The 20,754-nt window shown below is 37.4% G+C and overlaps 1 protein-coding gene across 1 annotated transcript in view; it reads right to left on the reverse strand.

Annotated features, from left to right (window-relative positions):
* ALMS1 (ALMS1 centrosome and basal body associated protein) overlaps positions 1-20,754 on the reverse strand; it is a 114,678-nt gene that overhangs the window by 62,417 nt on the left and 31,507 nt on the right. Inside the window, exons 3-6 of the mRNA XM_074195575.1 lie at positions 15,228-15,342; positions 11,643-13,290; positions 6,021-6,138; positions 481-1,590 (exon numbers count right to left, since the gene is read on the reverse strand). Of these exons, the coding sequence (XP_074051676.1) occupies positions 481-1,590; positions 6,021-6,138; positions 11,643-13,290; positions 15,228-15,342 (2,991 nt within the window). The remainder of the gene's footprint in view (positions 1-480; positions 1,591-6,020; positions 6,139-11,642; positions 13,291-15,227; positions 15,343-20,754) is intronic.

A 20,754-nucleotide genomic window follows, 5' to 3' on the forward strand; every position in this document is an offset into this window, starting at 1 on the left:
TATTCTGGTTCTGTATAATAGTACCTAATGTTGGCAAAAAAAATTTTTTTAATTTTTTGAAGTATACAGAGTGTTATGGGTTTTGGAATTTGTGGAAACAGATTTAGAGGATCAGCATTTACAAATAAAATATCTTACATCTATAAAAAAATGATTAATGATTTATCTTGGTCCTGGAAAACACCAGCTAAGTCTCTCAAGGTTCTACATATACTACAAGGCAGGGTTTATACCTGGGATTGGGTTGGGAGGGGAGACTGAGGGATGACAATGGTTTATGGTTAAATGGTTAAAAACAAGCTGCAAGTTAGTTACTAGCTAGCTAATCAGTCAGAAATATTTTCAGTCACACTACCTGAAAATGGTTCTTTCATGATGATGTGGGACCTGAAATCTCACCAAAGAGGCATTTATTTCAATTTTTTTTTCTCAATCTAGATGGGCATGATGCAGAAGGAGGTGGGGTAGGTAAACTCTTACCACGTGCACGGACTCTGCTCTCCTCTTCCTCAGCATTCCGCAGCATCTGCGTGGCGAAGCTCCCTGGAGGGTCCCACTTCAGGAGATGCCGCACATGGGCAGCCAAGGAATCCTCACTGCTGCGCCCATCATCACTATCAGAAATAAGTTCTCTCTCTTGGACATCTCCCAGGTACATATGGCTTGGGGTGTGGGGCAGGTACCCAAGACAGGACTCAGAAACAGGATCCCAAAGGTATGAAACTCTGGTCTCACTGGAATCACTACTTGAATTGCTGCTTGTAAAGGGCCTTACAGGGTCTAACACATCTTCCCCAAGAAAGGCGCTGCTTCTATCAGGTTCACATCTTGATGTTGACTGGACTGTCTCATATTGTCTGAGGGTCTCCTTCAAGGCCACTCTAGCTTTACTCTCCATTTCCTGAAGGCAAGTTTTCCTGGTACCTCTCTGGGAAGTGAAATGACTATCCAGGTTAGTGTCTACCTTTGTGGTAGGGGTCACCTTTTCATCCCATACTGACTTCTGGGAAAGCCCCACCATGGAGTCCTTACTCAAAGAGGCCTCCCTATTGTTATCCAGTCTGGTGAGCCGAGATGTGGGAGAGTAGAGAGAGGGAGAATTGGTAAACTGCTTCCATGCAATATCCTCTGCCTCCACCAGGAGCGTGTGGAACCCTTTATCTGTTTCTGAACCACTTTCAGATAACTCCTTAATATCTGAAAGTGTTGGTTTGACTTTCTTCCCATCTTTATTCATGGATGTAGGCATAGGTGTAACCATAGGAAGAGTGTGGGCACTGACCTCACAGGGATGGGAATCCCAATGATCTATGAGCTTTTGAACACGTTTGGAAATGATTTTGAAATCCTCTTTATAAGACAAATGAGCAGAAGGAATTGCTGGTGATATGTCTTTCTCTTCGGCTTGCTCAGACTTAGGGGAAGCCTCTGGGGTACTTTCAGAGATCTTCTCCTGCTGCTGAGACATTCTCTCAACCTGACTGACAGTTTTGTCCTTGGAATCTGAATGCTGTGATGTTTCTTGTCGTGAGTGGAACTTCCCGAGGACAGAACGACTGACATGAGAGATGCCAGACAAGTTGGAATGTACTAAAAGGAAAAAAGAATTTTTTAAAGTACTGGATATTAAAATAAGAGAGAGAGAGAGAGAGAGAGAGAGAGAGAGAGAGAGAGAGAGAGAGAGAGAGAGAGAGAGAGTGTCTTTTCCCAGGATACGGATGACTGCATTGCACTCAAAACCCTACAAAGTATCCATATCAAACTAATGTGTATAGACATGTTAACATGGAAAAAGACTGCTATGAAGTACTCCTGAGACCAGCAAGTTCTCATATATGCTCCTGAGAAACTTCAAAGCCATTACAGGAAACAGAAACAATGAAAGAGAACAACTGAGACAGGACAATGGCCCCCAGGGTCTAAGCTAGAAGTCAAGAAATGACAAGTGTGGGGTGCATAATAGCCACTCACAGAGATGGAGAAAGAAGGCCAGGAGAGGAAGCCTTACAGCTAAAAACCTTACAAACCCCCTCCACAAAACTCCAAAAATATCTATAAAATGCATCACAAGACATCCTGATGAGGAAATGCAGAGAATGTGTCCAGCTCACCTGGGTTGGGACCCATCCACAGAGGTCTGTGGATACTGAAGATGGAGTCAGGCCAGCAACACACACCCAGGGAAGAGGTGAAGCCCTGGGGCAAGAGGAGATGCAAGACCCATACAGGGGCATCACAAGGGAGACAAGGGCAAATTGGCAACTTTATGTGCCCACTGCCCAGATCTAGGTCATAAAGTCAGGGCAGAATAGGAAGGAGACCTGTACTCAGGGATGGCATTCTAAAGAGGTCCCTGTGTGGTGTTCCAAGAAAGGAAGAAGTTCAGAAGTCATTAACATCAGTGTGGCTCAGACCCTAGGAGTAGAGCAAGGTCTCAATTTGAACCCCTAAACCAGCTTACAAAGGAATAACCAGACAAGATTCCCAGATCAAAGGGGAGCCTATAATCATGGGAAGGATGGATGGCTAGATAGATGGATGGAAAAGGAGGGAGGGAGGAAGTAAAGAAAGAAGAAAAGAAGGAAGGTGGCAGTGAAAACTTGGGACTGTTTGACACTTACTGTGTTGACTGTTGGCTGTTTCCTTCATGAAACTACCCCCAATACCACAGTCAATAGTGATCCTTCCCCCGCCCCAACATCCCAGAACACATGTTGCTAGTTTTATACAAATTAGATAATTTATTCCACTAATCACTACATTATATTTTGAATAACTTTAAAGCTTGAATATAACATAAATATCTAAGTTAAAGGAAAAATTCAAGGTTCAAATCTCAGCTGTGGCAGAGTAGCTAGAAAGTAAGGCACTAAGGTGATAAAGTGGACCTAAGACCAACAAATGGGGAAGGTTCAAGAACAAGACACTGAGCCAGTTAGGCAGGAACCAAGGGGAAATCTCCAAATAAGCAGACCTTAGGTTGTGCCTCTACATCCTGTCTTTGAAATCAGATTAAAGGAATCAGTGACAGAGGTTTCATTGTTGTCTCTCACATAAACTCAAAGACAGGTTACAAAAGGAATAATCTAAGACTCTCAAAATAATAAAAGACAAAAAAAAAAAAAAGCTTACCACCATAATTCAGAAAAGCATGCAAGATAACTTCCCAGAACTTCTCAACAAAGAAAATAAAATATCAATGGAAAAAATTAAGAGACTGCATCCAGGGGGAAAAAATCAAGAATGAAAACTCCAAAAATTATAGTTATTACATTTAACAATTCTATTCAGATTTTGTCAACAATCAGAAGAAAAAGCTTCAAATTTCAATGGAAGAAAACAGAAATGCTGAAGATTTAGAAAAGACTGAGAGTTGATTCTCTAGGGTTCTTTAAATACATTTCCATGTTACCTGCAAAGAGTGATCCTTTTGCTTCTTATTTATCTATTATTCCCACAATTTCTTCCCCCATTTCTAGGACTGTGTCAGATAGGAAATGGTGTTAATGGATACCTTTGATCACCCCTGAAAATATTGGAAAAGATTCTAGTTTATTTGCTACAAATTTCCTTGGTTTTAGATATATAATATTAATAATTTTAAGCAAAGATCTATTTATTCTTAGGTTTTTCTACTTTTTTCCCAAAGATAGTATATTTTGTTAGGGGCTTTTTTCTACATTTCTTAATATAATCATGAATTTTGATTGTTATTAATATAGTAAATTAAGTTTACAGTTTTCCTATTATTTTATTTTAGATTTTTGTAAGGCAAATGGGGTTAAGTGGCTTGCCTAAGGCCACACAGCTAGGTAATTATTAAGTGTCTGAGACCGGATTTGAACCCAGGTACTCCTGACTCCAGGGCCGGTGCTTTATCCACTACGCCACCTAGCCGCCCCGAGTTTTCCCATTATTAAACCAACCCAGTATTCCTGGTTTCAATCCAATGTGGTCATATGGCATAATCATGATAATATATTGTTTTAGTTTATATGATAATACTTTATTGAAAATTTCTGCAAGTTTATTAGGAATAGTAACCTAAGGTTTTCTTTTCTTATTCTGATTCTCCCTGGTTTATGTAACAAGAACACAAGAACACATTTGTGTCATAGAAGTTAGTTAAGGTAGTTTCTTTTGCTACAATTTACATGATAGTGGAATTTATTCTTTGAATGTTGACAAAATTCACTAGCAAATCCATCTAGTCCTAATGATTTGGTTTTTTTCCTCAGAAATTTATTTATGATTTGTACACTTTCTTTTTCTGAAAATGTTTAAATTCTCTAAAGAAAGAGTGGGAATCTCCTATAGAAAACAGGAAGAGATAACTTCAAGGGTGCATACAAAGAGAAAACCTTGCAAGAAGGGTCACCTCTTCATGAAAAACAGAGGTGAAGGAAGAAATGGTTACTTATGGTATTGAACTGATGAGAGAAGGAAGAAAGAAGAGAGTGCTCTGGCCAGTGGCTTTGACTTTTCAGCAGTATGCACTGACATCTTCCTCTCAGAAGTAGTAAGAAGAGGGTGCTATAGGAGGCTGGAGCAGGAATGAGGAGGTTTGAAATAACCATTAAGGCATATGGGAGGTATAAAAGATTAGAGAGGACCCAGGCTCCATGGTTTCCTAATTTTCTCCAATGGTTTTTTGTTTTGTTTTGTTTTGTTTTTGGTGAGACAGTCAGGGTTAAGTGACCTGCCCAGGGTCAAAAGGCAAGAAAGGTTCAAGTGTCAGAAGCTGACCACAAAGCCGGTGCTCTGTCCACTGCCCCTCCACAGAGCTTTTCAGTACCATCTGAAGGGGGTCAGGCTTTGGCTAGGCATGATCAGCAACAGGACAAGGAAGCTTATACAGAGTGGAGTTCAATTCTCCCACTCTTACAATGTGCTATGACAATCAACACAGTAAATGTCAAACAGTCCCAAGTTTTCACTGCCACCTTTATCAATTCTGGCTACCCCCCACCACAGAGCAGCCTCTCCAGCCTTATTCACTATCACTTCCCTTCACATCCACTAAGGAGTAGCCCATCTGGCCTTCTTGATGATTCTGTCCCATCAGCCAACAACGCTCTTTCCTCAGTTCAACTTCAAAGCATGACTCAGAGGAGCAGCTAGGTGGCATAATGGATAGAGCACAAGCCATACAGTCAGGAGGTTATGAGTTCAAATCCATCCTCAGACACTTAATAATTACTTAGCTGTTTGACCTTACGAAAGTCATTTAACCCATGCCAAAAAAAAAAAAAGGTATGGCTCAAATGTCACATTTCAATAGAGGCTTTCCCAACTTCCTCAGAGATTAGTGTTATTTCCCCAAACCACTGTGTATCTATTTTGCCTCCATCTCCATCTCTCTCTCTCTCTCTATATATATATATATATATATATACATATATATGTATATATATATATATATATATTCACATTATCTTCTCCCATAGACTGTAAGTTTGAAACAAAGAATAAAATCATGTACCCAAACACAGTGAAATCAATAGGTCACATCTTATGGGGAGCTCATTGAACAGGAGTACATTCATTTATTTGTAAATCAAACAACTTTTAAGAAGAATTCTATGATTTTAAAAAAAAACCCGTTATCTTATGCAATCTTGCTATCTCTTATACTTTATTTTTTTCCCTTAAAGATATGATTTCTCTCTCATCACATTCAACTTAGATCAATGTATAGAAACAATGTAAAGACTAACAGACTGCCTTCTGTGGGGGGTGGGGGAAGGAAGTGAGGTTGGGGGAAAAAATGTGAAATTCAAAATAAATAAATTTTTTAAAAAAGAATTCTATGATCCAAATTACAAAATGTTATTCAAATCATTGAAATCTGCTTAAATATACCAAGAATTGTTATTTTTAAACAAATTAAATGGGCAAGAGGAGGTGGGGGAGGGAAAGGGGAAGGAAAGGAAGAGAGGGGAAAAGGAAAGAAGAGATAGGGAAGGAATGTTTACATTTTCTAGAATTCCAAGAAGATTTAAGTCTCCTTTTCTACTTACTGTTTGAAGTGATCTTTGGGCTCGTACAAAATATCCTTAATGTATTAGGACATAGTAATTGAGGCTCTGTGACTGATCCTGGAACAAATGGAAGGGAGTCGATGAAATGATGGTATACCTAAAAGTCATGAGATATGGGACATGAGGAAAGAGATAAAAGAAATAAATTTGAAATTCATTACAAAAACTTTAAAATTCATGACTCTTCTATAACTTTAGAAAGAGACAAACATCAATCCTATTTTAGAGGTAGGAACACAGAGAGGTTAGGTGACAAGTTAAACTCTGTCTAGGACCATAATGATACTAAATACAGAATGTTTTATTATATTATACTCAATTCACAGGGACTATTAGCATTTGAAAGTAATTTCTATCTGGACTCCTATAATTGTGACATGTTTCCAACATTTTTGATATTTACAATATTCAGTTAACAAATGAAGCAACAAGGTCCCCTGAGGGTGAGACATAGGCCAAAAGAGTCTGACAACTTGCTGAGCCCCACTCCCCCAAGGCCTCACTGGAGACAGTCCTAGTTTCTCAGTCCAAGAGCCCCAGGTCATCAACTCTCTCTCCTCCACTCTGCCTACTAACCACCCTGCTTTCCTTTAAAGTCCCAGCTAGTATCATACCCTCTACAGGAATACTTCAATATTTCCTAATATCAGAAGAACAATTTGGAACTACACATAAAGGGCAACCAAACTGTGCAGACCCTTTGCTCCAGCAACAAATGTACAAAAATATTCATAGCAACTCTTTTCATAATGGCAAAGAATTAGAAAATAAGGGGATGTTCACCAATTGGTGAATGGCTGAACAAGTTATCCTATATGAATGTGTGGAACAGTAAGTTGCCAACAGTAATGGTAAGCATGGGCAGCCTGACTTTAAATTTGAAAGACTAGCATAACCTGACTCCTAGTGAAGTGAGCAGGACCAAAAGGACATTGTGAGATAATCAACTACATGGATGCCGCTCCTCTCAGGAGGTCAGTAAACAAGGACAATCCTGAGATATAGATCACAAAATAAGATGTCCAGAGATAAAACTATGGAGTCTGAATTAAGAGCAAAGTTGACTATGTTTACTTTTTATTAAAAGTGAAAACTGGGGACAGCAGGTGGCACAGTGGATAGAGCACTGGCCTTGGAGTCAGGAGTACCTGAGTTCAAATCCAGCCTCAGACACTTAATCATTACCTAACTATGTGATCTGGGCAAATCACTTAACCCCATTGCCTTGCAACCCCCCCCCAAAAAAAAAGGTGAAAACTTCTTTTATGTTTTTTTCTTTGTTTCTCATGGTTTATCCCTCTTGGTCCTAATTCCTTTCACAACATGACTAATATGGAAATTTGTTAAACACAATTATACAAGGAAAACTTTTATCAGATTGTTCACCACCATGGGAAGAGGAAGGGTGGTAGAAAAATGTGGAACTCATAAACTTGCAAGTGGATAGATATTGAAAACCACTTTTACTATGTAATTAGAAAAATAAAATAAAATAATAAAGAAAATTTTTTTTAAAAAAAGAATTCATGAGTAGTTAAACTTCAGAAAAACCTGCAATGACTTGCATAAACTGATACCTAGTGAAATTGAGTAGAACCAGGAGAACACTATACACATTTTAATCAACTATGATGCACTTCATTCCTCTCAGCAGTTCAAGTGATCAAGGACAATTCTAAAAGACTTGTGATGGAAAATGTCATCCACATTCAGAGAAAAAAATTAAAGAGTCTGAATGCAGAAAAAAGTATATTATTTTCATTCTTTAAGTCTTGTTTTGTTTTTTTTCCTTTTTCTCATGTTTTTTCCCCTTTAGTTCTGATCCTTCTTTCAGATTGCTAGCTGTCATGGGGGGGGGGGGGGAACGAGAGGAACTCATAAGCTAACAAAAAGATGAATGTTGAAAACTATCTTTGCATATACCTGGAAAATTAAACAGCATTCATAAAAATATTTCTTATTGATCCTATAAATAGCTTCTATGTCCATAGTCTGGGTGATTTTAAAACTAGAGTAGGCTCAGACTACCAGACATAGCAGGGAGTCCTTAGGAGGAATGGACTTGGAAATAACAACAGCAATGGTCACCTACTACTGAAGTCCTGCACAACTGATGACCTTCTCAGCACAAACACTCTCTTCTTATATTAAATAGTAAGAGGCAATTTACCTAAATGCAGTAAAACTTCCTGGATGCACCCATGCAAAAACACTGGCAAAATTTAACAGACTATATCATTGTAAGAAAAGAGACAGACAGGATGTGAGTGACAAAGGCAATGTGTGGCGTAAATTGATCATAGATTTATCTTCTCCTAGATAAATATTCAAAGTGACAGTCCTAAAGCAAAATATGACTACCAGAAGAATTAATGTCAAGAGATTAGAGCACTTCTCTGAGTGGGCACAGTTTGGCTAGCTTGGAGAGAAAGCTGAGCCAACACACAGTTGACCACAGAGGAGCAGAGAAGCTTTCAGGGAGCTAGTGGACAGCACTGCATTCACACATCTGAGTCAGAAACATGCATGAACAAGACTGGTATGATGAAAATGATAGGTAAATACAGAAGTTGCTAAATGAAAAACAAGAACTCTATGAAGTTTGCCAGTATTTAATTTCATCAAAAATAAGTACAAGTGAAGCTTTGAGAGATGCAGAATTCTTGGTTCAGTTAGAAGGCAGATGAAATTCAGTTTTATGCAGTTAGTAACAATCCAAAGCACTTTTATGATGTCCTGAAGGCTATTTATGAGTCAAAGAACTAAGGTGCATCTCAACAACTCAATGCTGATGGAGCCAAACTGATTCGTAAGAGGGACACGATAGCTGAGAAATGGGCTGAACACTTCCATAGAGTTCTCAACAAACTTATCATCAATCAATGCTGAAGCCATTAACCATATATCTCAGGTTGAAATCAATTCCTCTCTATAAAAGTTTCCAACTGAAAAAGAGGTTTTGATTGTCATTCATTCAGCTTGTCTCCTGTGGCAAAGCACCTGATGTTGATTCTATTCCAGCTGAGATTTGGGGGGGGGGGGGGGTCCAAATGCTCACACAAAAGCTAAATGAAATTTGCTGGGTTATATTATATGGTAAGAGGTAATTATCTCCCAGGGTTCAAGGACACCTTCATTGTCCATCTCTATAAAAGTAAGGAAAATAGATTGTCCTGTGACAGTCACAGCTGGGAGTCTCTCAGTTACTGCTGGAAAGATTCTGCCAGAGTCCTCCTTAATAAGCTGATCCTTCACCTGTTAGGTATTGGTTATTGTCCTTTCTGGAAGAGGACCAAAAGAACACATCACTATGTTAAAGTCTTACATTGCATCCAACTGTGACTGATTAGACCAATATGAGCATGGAATGCTCTACCACAGGTTAGGCACAAATAGGCCATGTGAACCCCTGACAAGAGATTCATTAAACTTATTCATCTTGCATTTCCTTTGAGCTACTTCAATTCTTTGAGAACAGGTCATGCTAGGCAGACCTATGCCAGTGTCTTCCAAGTTGCACAATCAATTCCAAAGTTCTAAAAAGAGACCCTCAGAGTAGAGTGTCCCTATATTGCTTTTTCGGGTCCTGTCTTTGAGCACCTGCCCTGTGTAAATTCTCCAAAAATAAATATCTTCCTGAAAGCCAGTGTGGGTTCAGAAAGGGCCAAGGAATGATCAAAATGGTGTTTGATGCCCAACAACTCCAGAAGAAACACACCAAGAGCAGAACAGAGGTCTGTACACAATGCTTTTAAATCTAATTGTAACATAGTGATGTCATTTTGATCCTCTTTGAGAATGAAAGACAACTAAACATCCATACTTCATCAATGCAGTCTCAAAGGTGGATCATAAAACCTTGAAAACTAATCATTGCCATGGGGAGTGCAAAACCTGGAGGATTTCTCAAGGGCAGGAGTCTCTAGGCCTAGCATCAGTGCGGCGCTGCCCTGGAAGTGGAGGGCAGGCTAAGGAGGAGAGAGCAACCTCAGCCCTTTCAGGTTGGGCACCACTGTGATGGACAAAAACTCATCACCCAGCAGCAGATCAAGGAAGGAGCCTCTTGAAAATGTGGCTGAGCTGGTTCTCAGAAACTGATATAGCCTGAGCCCTTCCATTGTGACAGGAAATAGTTGATTTTTTTTTTACAAATCTATGTGGTTTTAATGCCAAGGTAAAATATCTTTTGTGTGTGTGTGTGTACATACATATTGTGAGACACACACACACACACACACACACACACACACACACACGCACACACACCCCTAAACCTCATCATCAACTAGCAGGTGATACTTTCTCCCATCACACCAATTCATCTACTAGGAGAACAGAGAGAATGGGTCATTTATCATAGCAGGGATTTGCAACAATAAACTGACAGCTCTCAGCTGCAGCATGGAAATGAAGTTTAGGCAGACCAGAACATTCCTGGTGGAGTTGTGAACTGATTCCATCTTTTCAAAAAGCTGAAATTATGCAATGAGTTTTAATAAAATTCAGACATCTTAAGCCAATAATCCTACAACTTGGGATTACATCCCAAGGCAGTCATTAACAAGAAAGTCCTATATGTTCAAAAAATAATATTCCTAGAAACTCTATCTGTAGTAGCAAAATTCCAGAAATAATGAGTAAGAAATGACTAAGTTACAGTCTAAAATTCTATTGAACACTGTTTCTCCATAAGAATCAATAAATATACAGAATTCAAAGAAATGTGGGAAGGCTTAAATGAATTGAGTGAAAACAAGAAAACAAATATCAGATGACAACTGGGTGATTAAACATAAGCACAACAGCAATCAATTCAGGTCAAGAAAACAGGAGGGGACCCAAATACACCAATATGTCCATCTTTTCTTCTAAAGCCACAAGCAATTGTGAAGTGCTTCATGTGACAGGTTTAATTATCAGTAAATAAAAATCTTTCAATCATATGTAATGGTTTTCTCATTTTAATTTCTTTGGTTCTTATTTGTATTTGAGTGCTTGTACTTGTCCACAGAACTTAAAATGTCATTTTATTAAAGACTAGGAGACACAAACATTTTACTCCAACTCTGACACCAGACCATGCAGAGGACATTAATACACAAATATACATCTTCTCCTTTGGACAAAATTGTCCCTTCAGGAAAAATTTCCAGGGGCAAGTAAACTCACATATTTAAACAAATGAATCTGATTTAATTTATCACTAGAGATTGTCAGGATCCTGTCATTATTATTATAAATTTAAGTAGCAAACTTAAGATGACACTCCCATTTTAAAATTTTACAATTAGGATAAATCACAATCTTTAGGGACCTCTGATTCCTCAATTCTCAGCAAAGCTAAGGCGGACCACATAATCTCTTTTTGTTCCTCTTAACTTTAAATTCTTCTATGTTAGACTATGACTAAAACCCAGGTACCCACAGAAATGCTACTTCACACATTAACCTTTTGCTTTCTGTTCCAGTCTCTCATTTAGTTTCCCATTATTTTCTGCTGAATTTCTCCTTTACCCCCATACAATCTAATTCTTTTTTTATTAAAAGTAAATCTACCAAATAGGCTAAAATTAAAGATGCTTCTCTTCCCAGTGTATTTACCTTTTTCTCAGGGGGTGGTGGTGGTGAAGTGCCATCCTCATACTCTTTGACCTCTGCATTAGCAAACAATGCTTCTGCAGATGCTGATTTATTGTCAGTGGTGGATGGGTTCTGATAGGACTTGGTCTGGGAAAAAGTCAAAGGAGAAATGTCGTGCTCTGAGGCACCATCTTGGAAGTGGTCAGGCAAACCAGAATGGACTTCTGAGCCCCCAAAAGGGTCAGGGGGGTTTTGAAGAAGCTCTCCTGTCTCTGGTAGATCATTTATATTATACTTCTCCTCTCTGAGCATTTCAGCAACTCTTCCACTGGATATAATACCACTTTCACTGAGCTGTGGAGTTTTAATATCAGTGTCATCCTTCCTAAGTCCATTTGTCCTCAATGTATTGTCCTTAAATGATGCCAAGGGCTGGGAAGCTTCACCTTGAGTTTTATAATCACATGAATTATCATGATGTAGAATATTTAGTAAAGTAGGAGAATAGGTTTGAGTTAGTGGTGATATATGTGGCAGATCTTCAGAAGTATCCTTGGTATCAGAAGAAGGAAGAGGCATAGACCTACTGCTAACCTCCTGGTTATGTGAAGGTGATTGTGATTTCCAATGAGCATGGTTTCTTGGGTTAGGTTCGGCTAATTCATTTGGGGAAATAAAAGGAGACTGAAGTTTTGAAGTGACAGAAATTGACTTTGGAGATGCTTCCGGAGTTAAATTTTGGACCAAAAATAAGGAAGGAGTTGACTGATAGGTTGGTTGAGTTAGTTGCCCTGGTGAAGATTTTTCTGCGTGAGAACTCAAATGAGAAATTTTTTGTTTCCAATCTAGTTCAACATCCAATAAATTCTGACCAGCAGTAGAATTATTTGTTCTTGCTGTCGACTCTACAGAAGTCACAATCTCGTGTAATGCCACTGTTTCAGTAGTATCAAGACTTTCCTTTGGGCTTGGCTTTAGCATATCATCCAACTTAGATTTAACAGAAAGCTGGCTGCCAGAATGAAAAGTAACATCAGAAGATTCTTTTCTAGTACTGCCATTGTGTACTGAAAGTTTTACAGAATCCACATCAAGACCTAGAGGATTCTGGATAGGTTGGTCTTGTGAAGACATAGGGAACAAGGAATGAAACATAAACTTGGAGGAAAGCTCTCCTTTAAAAAGTGGAGAGTGAAGATCCCCCAACCTTTTAGCTTTGCTTTCATCTGATTTCAAAGATTCAAGTTTGGGGCTCATCTTATATTCTTCTAGGTTCTTATATTTCAAACTCTCACAAAAAGAGCTATCCAAAGATGAAGAAAAACCTAGTCTGTTTTTCTCTAAGCAAGGAAGGAGGGAAGAATGTGAAAATTTGCAGTCCAAAGGAGAAATGCTGTCATCTGCAAGTGTGCTCTGGCCCTGTCTAACTGGAAATGTTTCTGGCTTCCGGGAAGTTTCCCACCTCCTCTGTGACACAGGAGCAAGGCTGTCAACACTGTCAGCTCTATATGATCTGGAAAGCTCATGACATGTATCGTGTGAAGAAGCAGACTTTTTGTTTAAGTCAATAAACGCTTGTTGATGAGGCAAATAAGGACACGAACTGCTGGTATCATAAGAGATGGTGGTGCCAATTCCAAATGTATTTTGAGGATCCGTACTGAGAGAGCTAGGGCAGAAGACAGAGGGCCTTTCAGAGGAGGATGGAAACAAGGTTTCTTTGATGTGCAATTGTCTGGAATGTGATTCTGAAACTTCAGATAGATCAGGAATCCCCCTGATAATAAATTATGGAAAATAAAAAGGGGTGAATGGTAAAATATTTTCTTTTCAAATATGAACACAGACACCAGCTATATCACACAGTCAGAGAAGGGAAAGGACCTTAGGAACTAGATGGTCCATTCCCTTCCTGCCCAGGCAGGTCAAAGGTCTCAACCAAAAGTACTTCTAGTCACAAGCTAATGAGTTGGGATTAGAACCTAAAGTCACTCACTAGATCCAAGCCTCTTCTCCACTCTGCTCTAAGTCATCTCCAAAGTGAGAGTCACATGGATAAAAAACAGGGGCTTTGCTGTAAATATGCTCAAAAGGGCACAACAATGTCTTTCACTTCAAGCACCTTTAGAATAGTGATTGATTAAATGAAACCCATCATTTGTAAATAGTGACTGCTAATCTATAAATTATCGGGTTTTTTGGCCTCCTGTAAAACAAGAGTCAAAATACTTAAATTTACTTTTTCTAAACTCTGAAACTCTATATTAAAGAGAACCTTCAAATTAAAATTTCTAACACTATAATAGTTAATATTAATACAACTCAGTTTAATATTCATTCATTCAGCAAGTATCTATATTCCTGTAAGAGAATCTCAGAGTTGGACAAAAAAAATTGTCCAATTCATTCATTATGTCTTTTCAAAATAAAGAAATCATCCTAATTTAAACAACTCTCAAGTTTTCTTCATGAAGGAAACATTAGTTTATCTGCTATCTTTCAAGTACAAGTTTGGATCTTACTGAAATATAACAATATGCATCTAGATTTGTCTTTTTCTAAAAACAGGTGCTGCTCTCAAAAAAACAGGACACTATACAATGTTTATATACTCAAAGCCCAGGAAGCCTAGATCTTCTATCAAAAGCCCACCATGTATATAGAACACTCTCCAGGGACTGCAAAGATGGGAGATTAATTTTCTTGTGTTAAGACATTCTGAAGGGAGAGTTCCAAAAGCATTGTAGGGTATTGTAGAAATAGCAGTTCTCTAAGGGGATGGAGAAACACACAAATGGTGTCTACTTCACAGTGACTGCTTGGGAGGTCCATGATCCCTGAGACAAATATCCTGACTTTAAATAATGTTTTCCTCCTAATTTAGAGATTCTTCATAGCAGATGAGAAAATGAAGATTCCATTTGTGTCCTTAAGAGGAGCAAAGTCCCTTGAAGGACAGAGTTTTCTAGGAAAAAACAGTGTGCTCTGGAAAGAAACACAATTTTTGGTTTTTCTTTCTAAATCTACAGTTAAGAGACTTATTTTTTCTCATTTTAGACACTGGTCATTATCAAATTAGGATAAATCTTTTATGTTATGGAACACTATTGTTCTATTAGAAACCAGGAGGGATGGGAATAAAGGGAAGCTTGGAAGGATTTGAAGCTGAGCGAGATGAGCAGAACCAGAAGTACACTGTACACCCTAACAGCAACATGGGGGTGATGATCAACCTTAATGGACTTGCTCATTCCATCAGTGCAATAATCAGGTACAATTTGTGGGTATCTGCAATGAAGAATACCATCCATATCCTGAGAAAGAATTGTGGAGTTTAAACAAAGAACAAAGACTACTACCTTTAATTTAAAAAAAAAACAAACGTTCTCTTGGTATGTAATTTTGCTATCTCTTATACTTTATGTTCCTTCTTAAGGATATGATTTCTCTCTCATCACATTCAACTTAGATCAATGTATAACATGGAAACAATGTAAGAACTAAAAGAATGCCTTCTGTGGGGGGTGGGGGGAGGGAAGCGGGAAAAACTGTAAAATTCAAAAATAAATTAATTAATAATTAAAAAAAAAAAAGAAAGCATCCCACCTTAGAGGCGTGAACTCCAGCTCACTCTGCTGAAGCAGAGTCTCATTCCAAACCCTGTGGGTCAAAGATGATGCCAGCAACGGAAAATGAGGGGTACTGTTTGGTTCTTCAGTGGCTACAAAGTTTGAAAAAACAAAAAATATTAGCAGATATTAAAGGTAGATATTAGTTATTAAATAGTTCTTTATGTCTCAAGACCCTGCCATATGACAAACTGTTTTCAAGGAAAGGAAGGTCATTTGTGTTTTAAAATCATGAAATACAAATACAGCTTTGGTTATAGTTCAAAGAGCATTAAACTGAAAACATATAAGAAACCACAAAAATGTCATTATTAAGCAGCAATTTCTGGAACCAAAAAAAGAAAAGTTCCTAAGAATGACTAGAAGCAGAATTAGAATATTATGATGAATAATACAAGAGGATAATAGGAACTTAAAATAAATACAAAAAGCCCAAAATTAATTCCCCAAGGATAGTGAAATCTTCGACATGCTCCTGTCTGAGGATGACATCATGCTAGATACAGCAAGTCCCAGATCACTGCAGAGCCTCCTGGATGAGATCCAGAACCAAACAAAAGAGTTTTTCCCAAATGAACAGAGAGAAAAAAGACAAATGAGACTAAAGAAGGCTTTCTGTCCAAATTATGATGTCTATGATACAAAGTGACAGACAACATTGAGAGCATATCTATTAATGTCCATGTATGTGTGTCTTTATATTTTGAACAGACTGCAAAAAACTAGGGCCAGAATTAAACAAAAGAAAGAGTGGGCTGAACAGCCTCTGAGACATTGTAAAGCTCCTTTGTTGGTTCCTGCCCCAAAGGCCCATCTTTTTAAAACCAATTATCTCCAATGTTATGACTATCAGCCCAGGATCACTCAAGATGAAGTTATAATGTGCATCACCACTCAGAAAAGAATAGGGTGGAACCAACTTATACAGAACAAAAAAGAAAATACAAGAAGAGGAAGAGTAAAGATGTATGAAATAAATGCACAATCCAGAAGGAAAATAGGCTGGTCACATAGGAAAGGAAACTGCTGAGTGATTATTGAAGTCTACAGGATTAAAGTTATTTTCTTCCCCATGGCCAACTGAAGGTGAGGAAGGGATAGACAAGAGACCAAGAATGAAACAGAATTTCTTAACACTCTATTCGTGTATGAACTTGCAGGTTTGCATATTGTCAGCCCCACTGCTCCTTAAGTAATGACCTTTCTTTGTGTCCACCCCAAAGGCCCAGGGCCCACCCACAATAAAGGTTACATAAATGCTTGTTAACTGACTGACTCAGGGACCACAGTTTAAAATAGAGGGATGACGGACAGAGAAAAAGTGGAGAGACCACAAACACAAGCAAAGACCAAAGCCAGGAAGCAAATCTAGAACAGTCCATGATAATAAGTCAGGGATTCAAGGGGAATGTTTAAAGGAGAGTTAGAGGCCTCCACACCCAACACTGATGCACAGCCACTCCACTGAGTCCCTCCCTAACCTGAAAGCCTTGAGATCCCAATACAAAGGCTTGCAGCATTCTGGGTGTCTTCTACTGCAGTGACATCAAACTTAAAGAGCTATAAAGGCAGACAGATAATCCATACTTTTTTTAATTCTATACTGTATTTCTTCTTTTTACTCTTGGCTGGACAGTACCTGGAGTTGGGTGGCAGGCTGGGTACTACTACAGCTTCCTTTCTTGACTGATTCACATTATTCTTCCTAAAGCATCAGACTTCCAGATCCAGTGGACTAGTTACCAGTTTCCCACCTTCCTCTGTGCATTTGTGCTCTTTCCTCAGACTTTCATGGACCATTCTGGATTTGCTTCCTCTGTCTTTTCTCTTGTTTCTTACCTCAAGTTTGGTATTTTATATATATGTTGTTTGAAACCAAATTTTTAATTAGCCCCTTTTCATTTGTTTCATGAGTTTTTAAGTACTCTACTGCTAATCTTCCTGCTTTGTATCTATTTTATTGGTATCTTCTTCTTACTAGATTGTGTCATGTAGACTTCCTCTCTGGTCTGCCCTGTATTTTTAAACTGTGGTTTTATACCCAAGGATATAAAGATGGTTCAACATCAGAAAAAAAGAAAAACACAATCAATGTTAAAAACAAAACCAAGTGATTAATTTTAGTAGATGCAGAAAAATCCTTTGACAAAGTTTCCCCTATATTTAAATTCCCTGAATAGTAGAGACATAGAAGAACTTGCTGCAGCTATGATGAAGCATCCTTACAAGCCTGGGTATAATTCCATCATGGTCATAATGAATGATTTCTGGGATGAAGGAACAATCTGTTTGACAAGTCTAGAGTTCTCCTTATTTGCTTTAGCCCTAACTGCTTTGGATATCAAAGTTACTTTTTTGTTCATGAAGATAATCTGGATAAAATAATTTCTCAATTGGCATAGAATACTAATTATTCTTTAAAAGTCAGATAGAATTCTCTTGTCACTATTATAGTACATACTAAACTCTCCATCAAGAGAAAATGTTCTTACTATCCTTTGGTAGTTCCTTCACAACATTATGTTTCCTCTTCTGAAATTTGATAAGATCTTTACTTGGTTATCTGTTAGTACCAGTATCTTACGTTGCTGAAGGTATTCATCTATTTCTTATGTGTTCTTAGTTTTGTTACATACAGAAAGAGAGTAATTTGGAACTATGTCCAAAAAGGAATAAAATTGTGCCTTCCTTTAATGTAGCAATATCACTACTAGGGCTGTTTCCTAAGAACTCACAAAAAAAGGGGAAAAAATCCTTGTACAAAAATATTTATAGAGCTCTTTTTAAGAGTGGCAAAGATGTTCATTAATTGGAGAATGGCTAACAAATTGTGGTATATGAATGTGATGGAACATGTTCATTTCAGAAAAGCCTAAAGACTTGCATGAACTAATGCTGAGTGAAGCGAGCAGAACTGGGAGATCACTGTACATACTAATGGTAATACTGAAAAACGATCAACCATGATAGACTTAGCTCCTCTCAGTAGTTCAGTAATCAAGGACGATTTCTAAAAGACTTGTGATGAAAAATGCCATCCACATCCAGAGCAAAAATTGTGGAGTCTGAATGCAGACCAAAGGATGTTATTTTCACTTTTTAAAACTTGCTTTTTTTTCTTTCTCCTTTTTTCCTTTAGTTCCAATTCTCCTTTCACAACATGACTAATATGACAATATATTAAACATGACTATACATGTATAACCTATACCAGATTACTCACTATCATGGGAATGGGGGAAGGAAGGGAGGAAGGTAGAAAAATAGGGAAACCTAAATCTCACAAAAAAGATGAACACTGAAAATTAGCTTTCCCTATTTTTCTACCTTCCTCCCATGTAATTAGAAAAAATAAAATAACACTTAAAAAAGTTTTAGTTTCCAAACTAAAAAAAAAAACAATTTTTTAAATTTATTATTTGTTTTATTTATTTTTAATATTTTTAATGATCACCTCCTTATTTTGAATTTGTTGACTTTCTAATTTTTTTGAAATGCATATTTAGTTCATGCATCTTTTCCTTTTCTATTTTGTTAATGTATGTTTTGGGGATAATCTTTTCCCCTTAGTACTGCTTTAGCTAAATTAGGGTAATTTGTAGAATGTTGTTCATCACTACTACTTCCTTTCACATAATTATTCCTGATTTACTCCTTGACCCATTTGTCAATATAATAATAAGTTAATAACTTCATTATTAAGTCTTCATTCGAGTTTTTGTCTTTTATTGATATTCCCTGGAGTGCTATTTTCTTACTGCATTATGGTTCATAAAGGATGTGTTTACTATTTCTCTAGTTTTACATTTTATTTGCAACATTTCTGTGCCTTGGGGTGGCTAGGTAGCACAGTAGATAGAGCACCCGTCTTGAAGTCAGGAGTACCCGAGTTCAAATCAGGCCTGAGACACTTTAATAATATGTGGCCTTAGGCAAGCCACTTAACCTCATTGCCTTGAAAAATCTAAAAAATACACACACACACACACACACACACACTCACATATATATTTTATAATATACATATATATATATACATAGTTCTGTGCCTCAATATATGGTCAATTTTTGCAAATTTTTCTTATGGTGCTGAAAAATATGCATATTCTTTACTAATCTCATTTCTCCAGCAATTTGTTCAATTCCACATTTTCCCTTTTGATTATCTGTTAAGTCTGTCCAAAAAGTCTGAACAAAGGACATTATAATCTCTTACCACAATTATATTACAATATCTTCTTAATATGCAATTAATTTTTCTCTTGTGAGTTTAAATACCAAGGAATTGGTACATGTAAATATAATACTGGCTTGCTGACTATGGTTCTTCTCTGCAAAACCTCTTTGTTTTTCTTTTTACATGTAGTAAACCTTTGGTTTTTCTTTGTCTGATAGCAAAATTGCAAACCTTACTTTTTTCGATTTATTTGATGCTAAATTTTGTTCTAGCCCCTCGATTCTTATTCTGTTTTTGTTTTAGGAGTATTGCTTGTAAGCAAAAAAGATATGGTGATTTTATTTTCTAATTCAATCTGTCACTCCTTTTCATTTTGTTGAACTGTTTAATCCACTCATCCTTATCCTCATCATCATCATTATAACTAGTAATAGAATGAATTTAGATTTGCAAAGTGCTTTGTAAATATATATTTCACTGTCACAACAACACTGGGAGATAGGTGCAATTATTCTCCCCATTTAACAGCTGAAGAAACTGATGCATATAGAGACTAAGTGACTTGCTTAGAGGTGTCCCATGGCTAGTAAATGTATTTCTAACTTCAGCCACCTCCTCCATTTATTTTTAATGTTGTTTTTCTTATTGTTCCTTTTATTCTGTAATTTAAAAAAAAATTCCCTTCAGTTACTTTTGCTAATCTACCTTCAAGGCAACGCTGTTCTCACCAGCTTGCTTCCCCTTCACCCTCCTCTCATTTTTTTACCTTTTCCTAATTTTATAATTTTGCTTAAGTTTCTTTTTCAATCTAATTATCTAATTCTTCACTTTTTTCTCTCAGCAGTCCAGTCAAATTGGCCCTCCTCTTCCCCTTCAATTTGTTTTGTTTTTCACATCTTATTCTTAAAGGATGTCTTTGCCACATTCTCTTCATTATTTCTCTTCCCTTTTTGTCTATTCTAGACTTTTATTCTTTTATTTATGCTCCATATGCTTAAGTTATTTTGAGTTCTTCTGCTAAAGTTTCTATGTTATTGCCTTGTTAGATCATAGCCACCTGTCTCTTTTTCTATTGTACCTCACTCTTGGAAATATAAATTCTTCCAAGAGCTAAGAGCACAGAGGAATACTGCTCCCAAGTCTGAATTTTCCTCCATCCCTGGCGCAGTTCAATAGTACTCTCTGTTTTCCCCATATTCATTTTTTTTTCCATTTGCATTCTGGATCCATGTTTTTTCACTCTTCAGGGTAATGATTGTTCCCTGTTGTTCTGACTCTCCTTCTCCTAAGGTAGCATGCTATTCATGGAAACCTAATATTTGCTTAT

The sequence above is a fragment of the Macrotis lagotis genome, chromosome 1, assembly GCF_037893015.1.
Source record: "Macrotis lagotis isolate mMagLag1 chromosome 1, bilby.v1.9.chrom.fasta, whole genome shotgun sequence".
Taxonomy (NCBI): domain Eukaryota; kingdom Metazoa; phylum Chordata; class Mammalia; order Peramelemorphia; family Peramelidae; genus Macrotis; species Macrotis lagotis.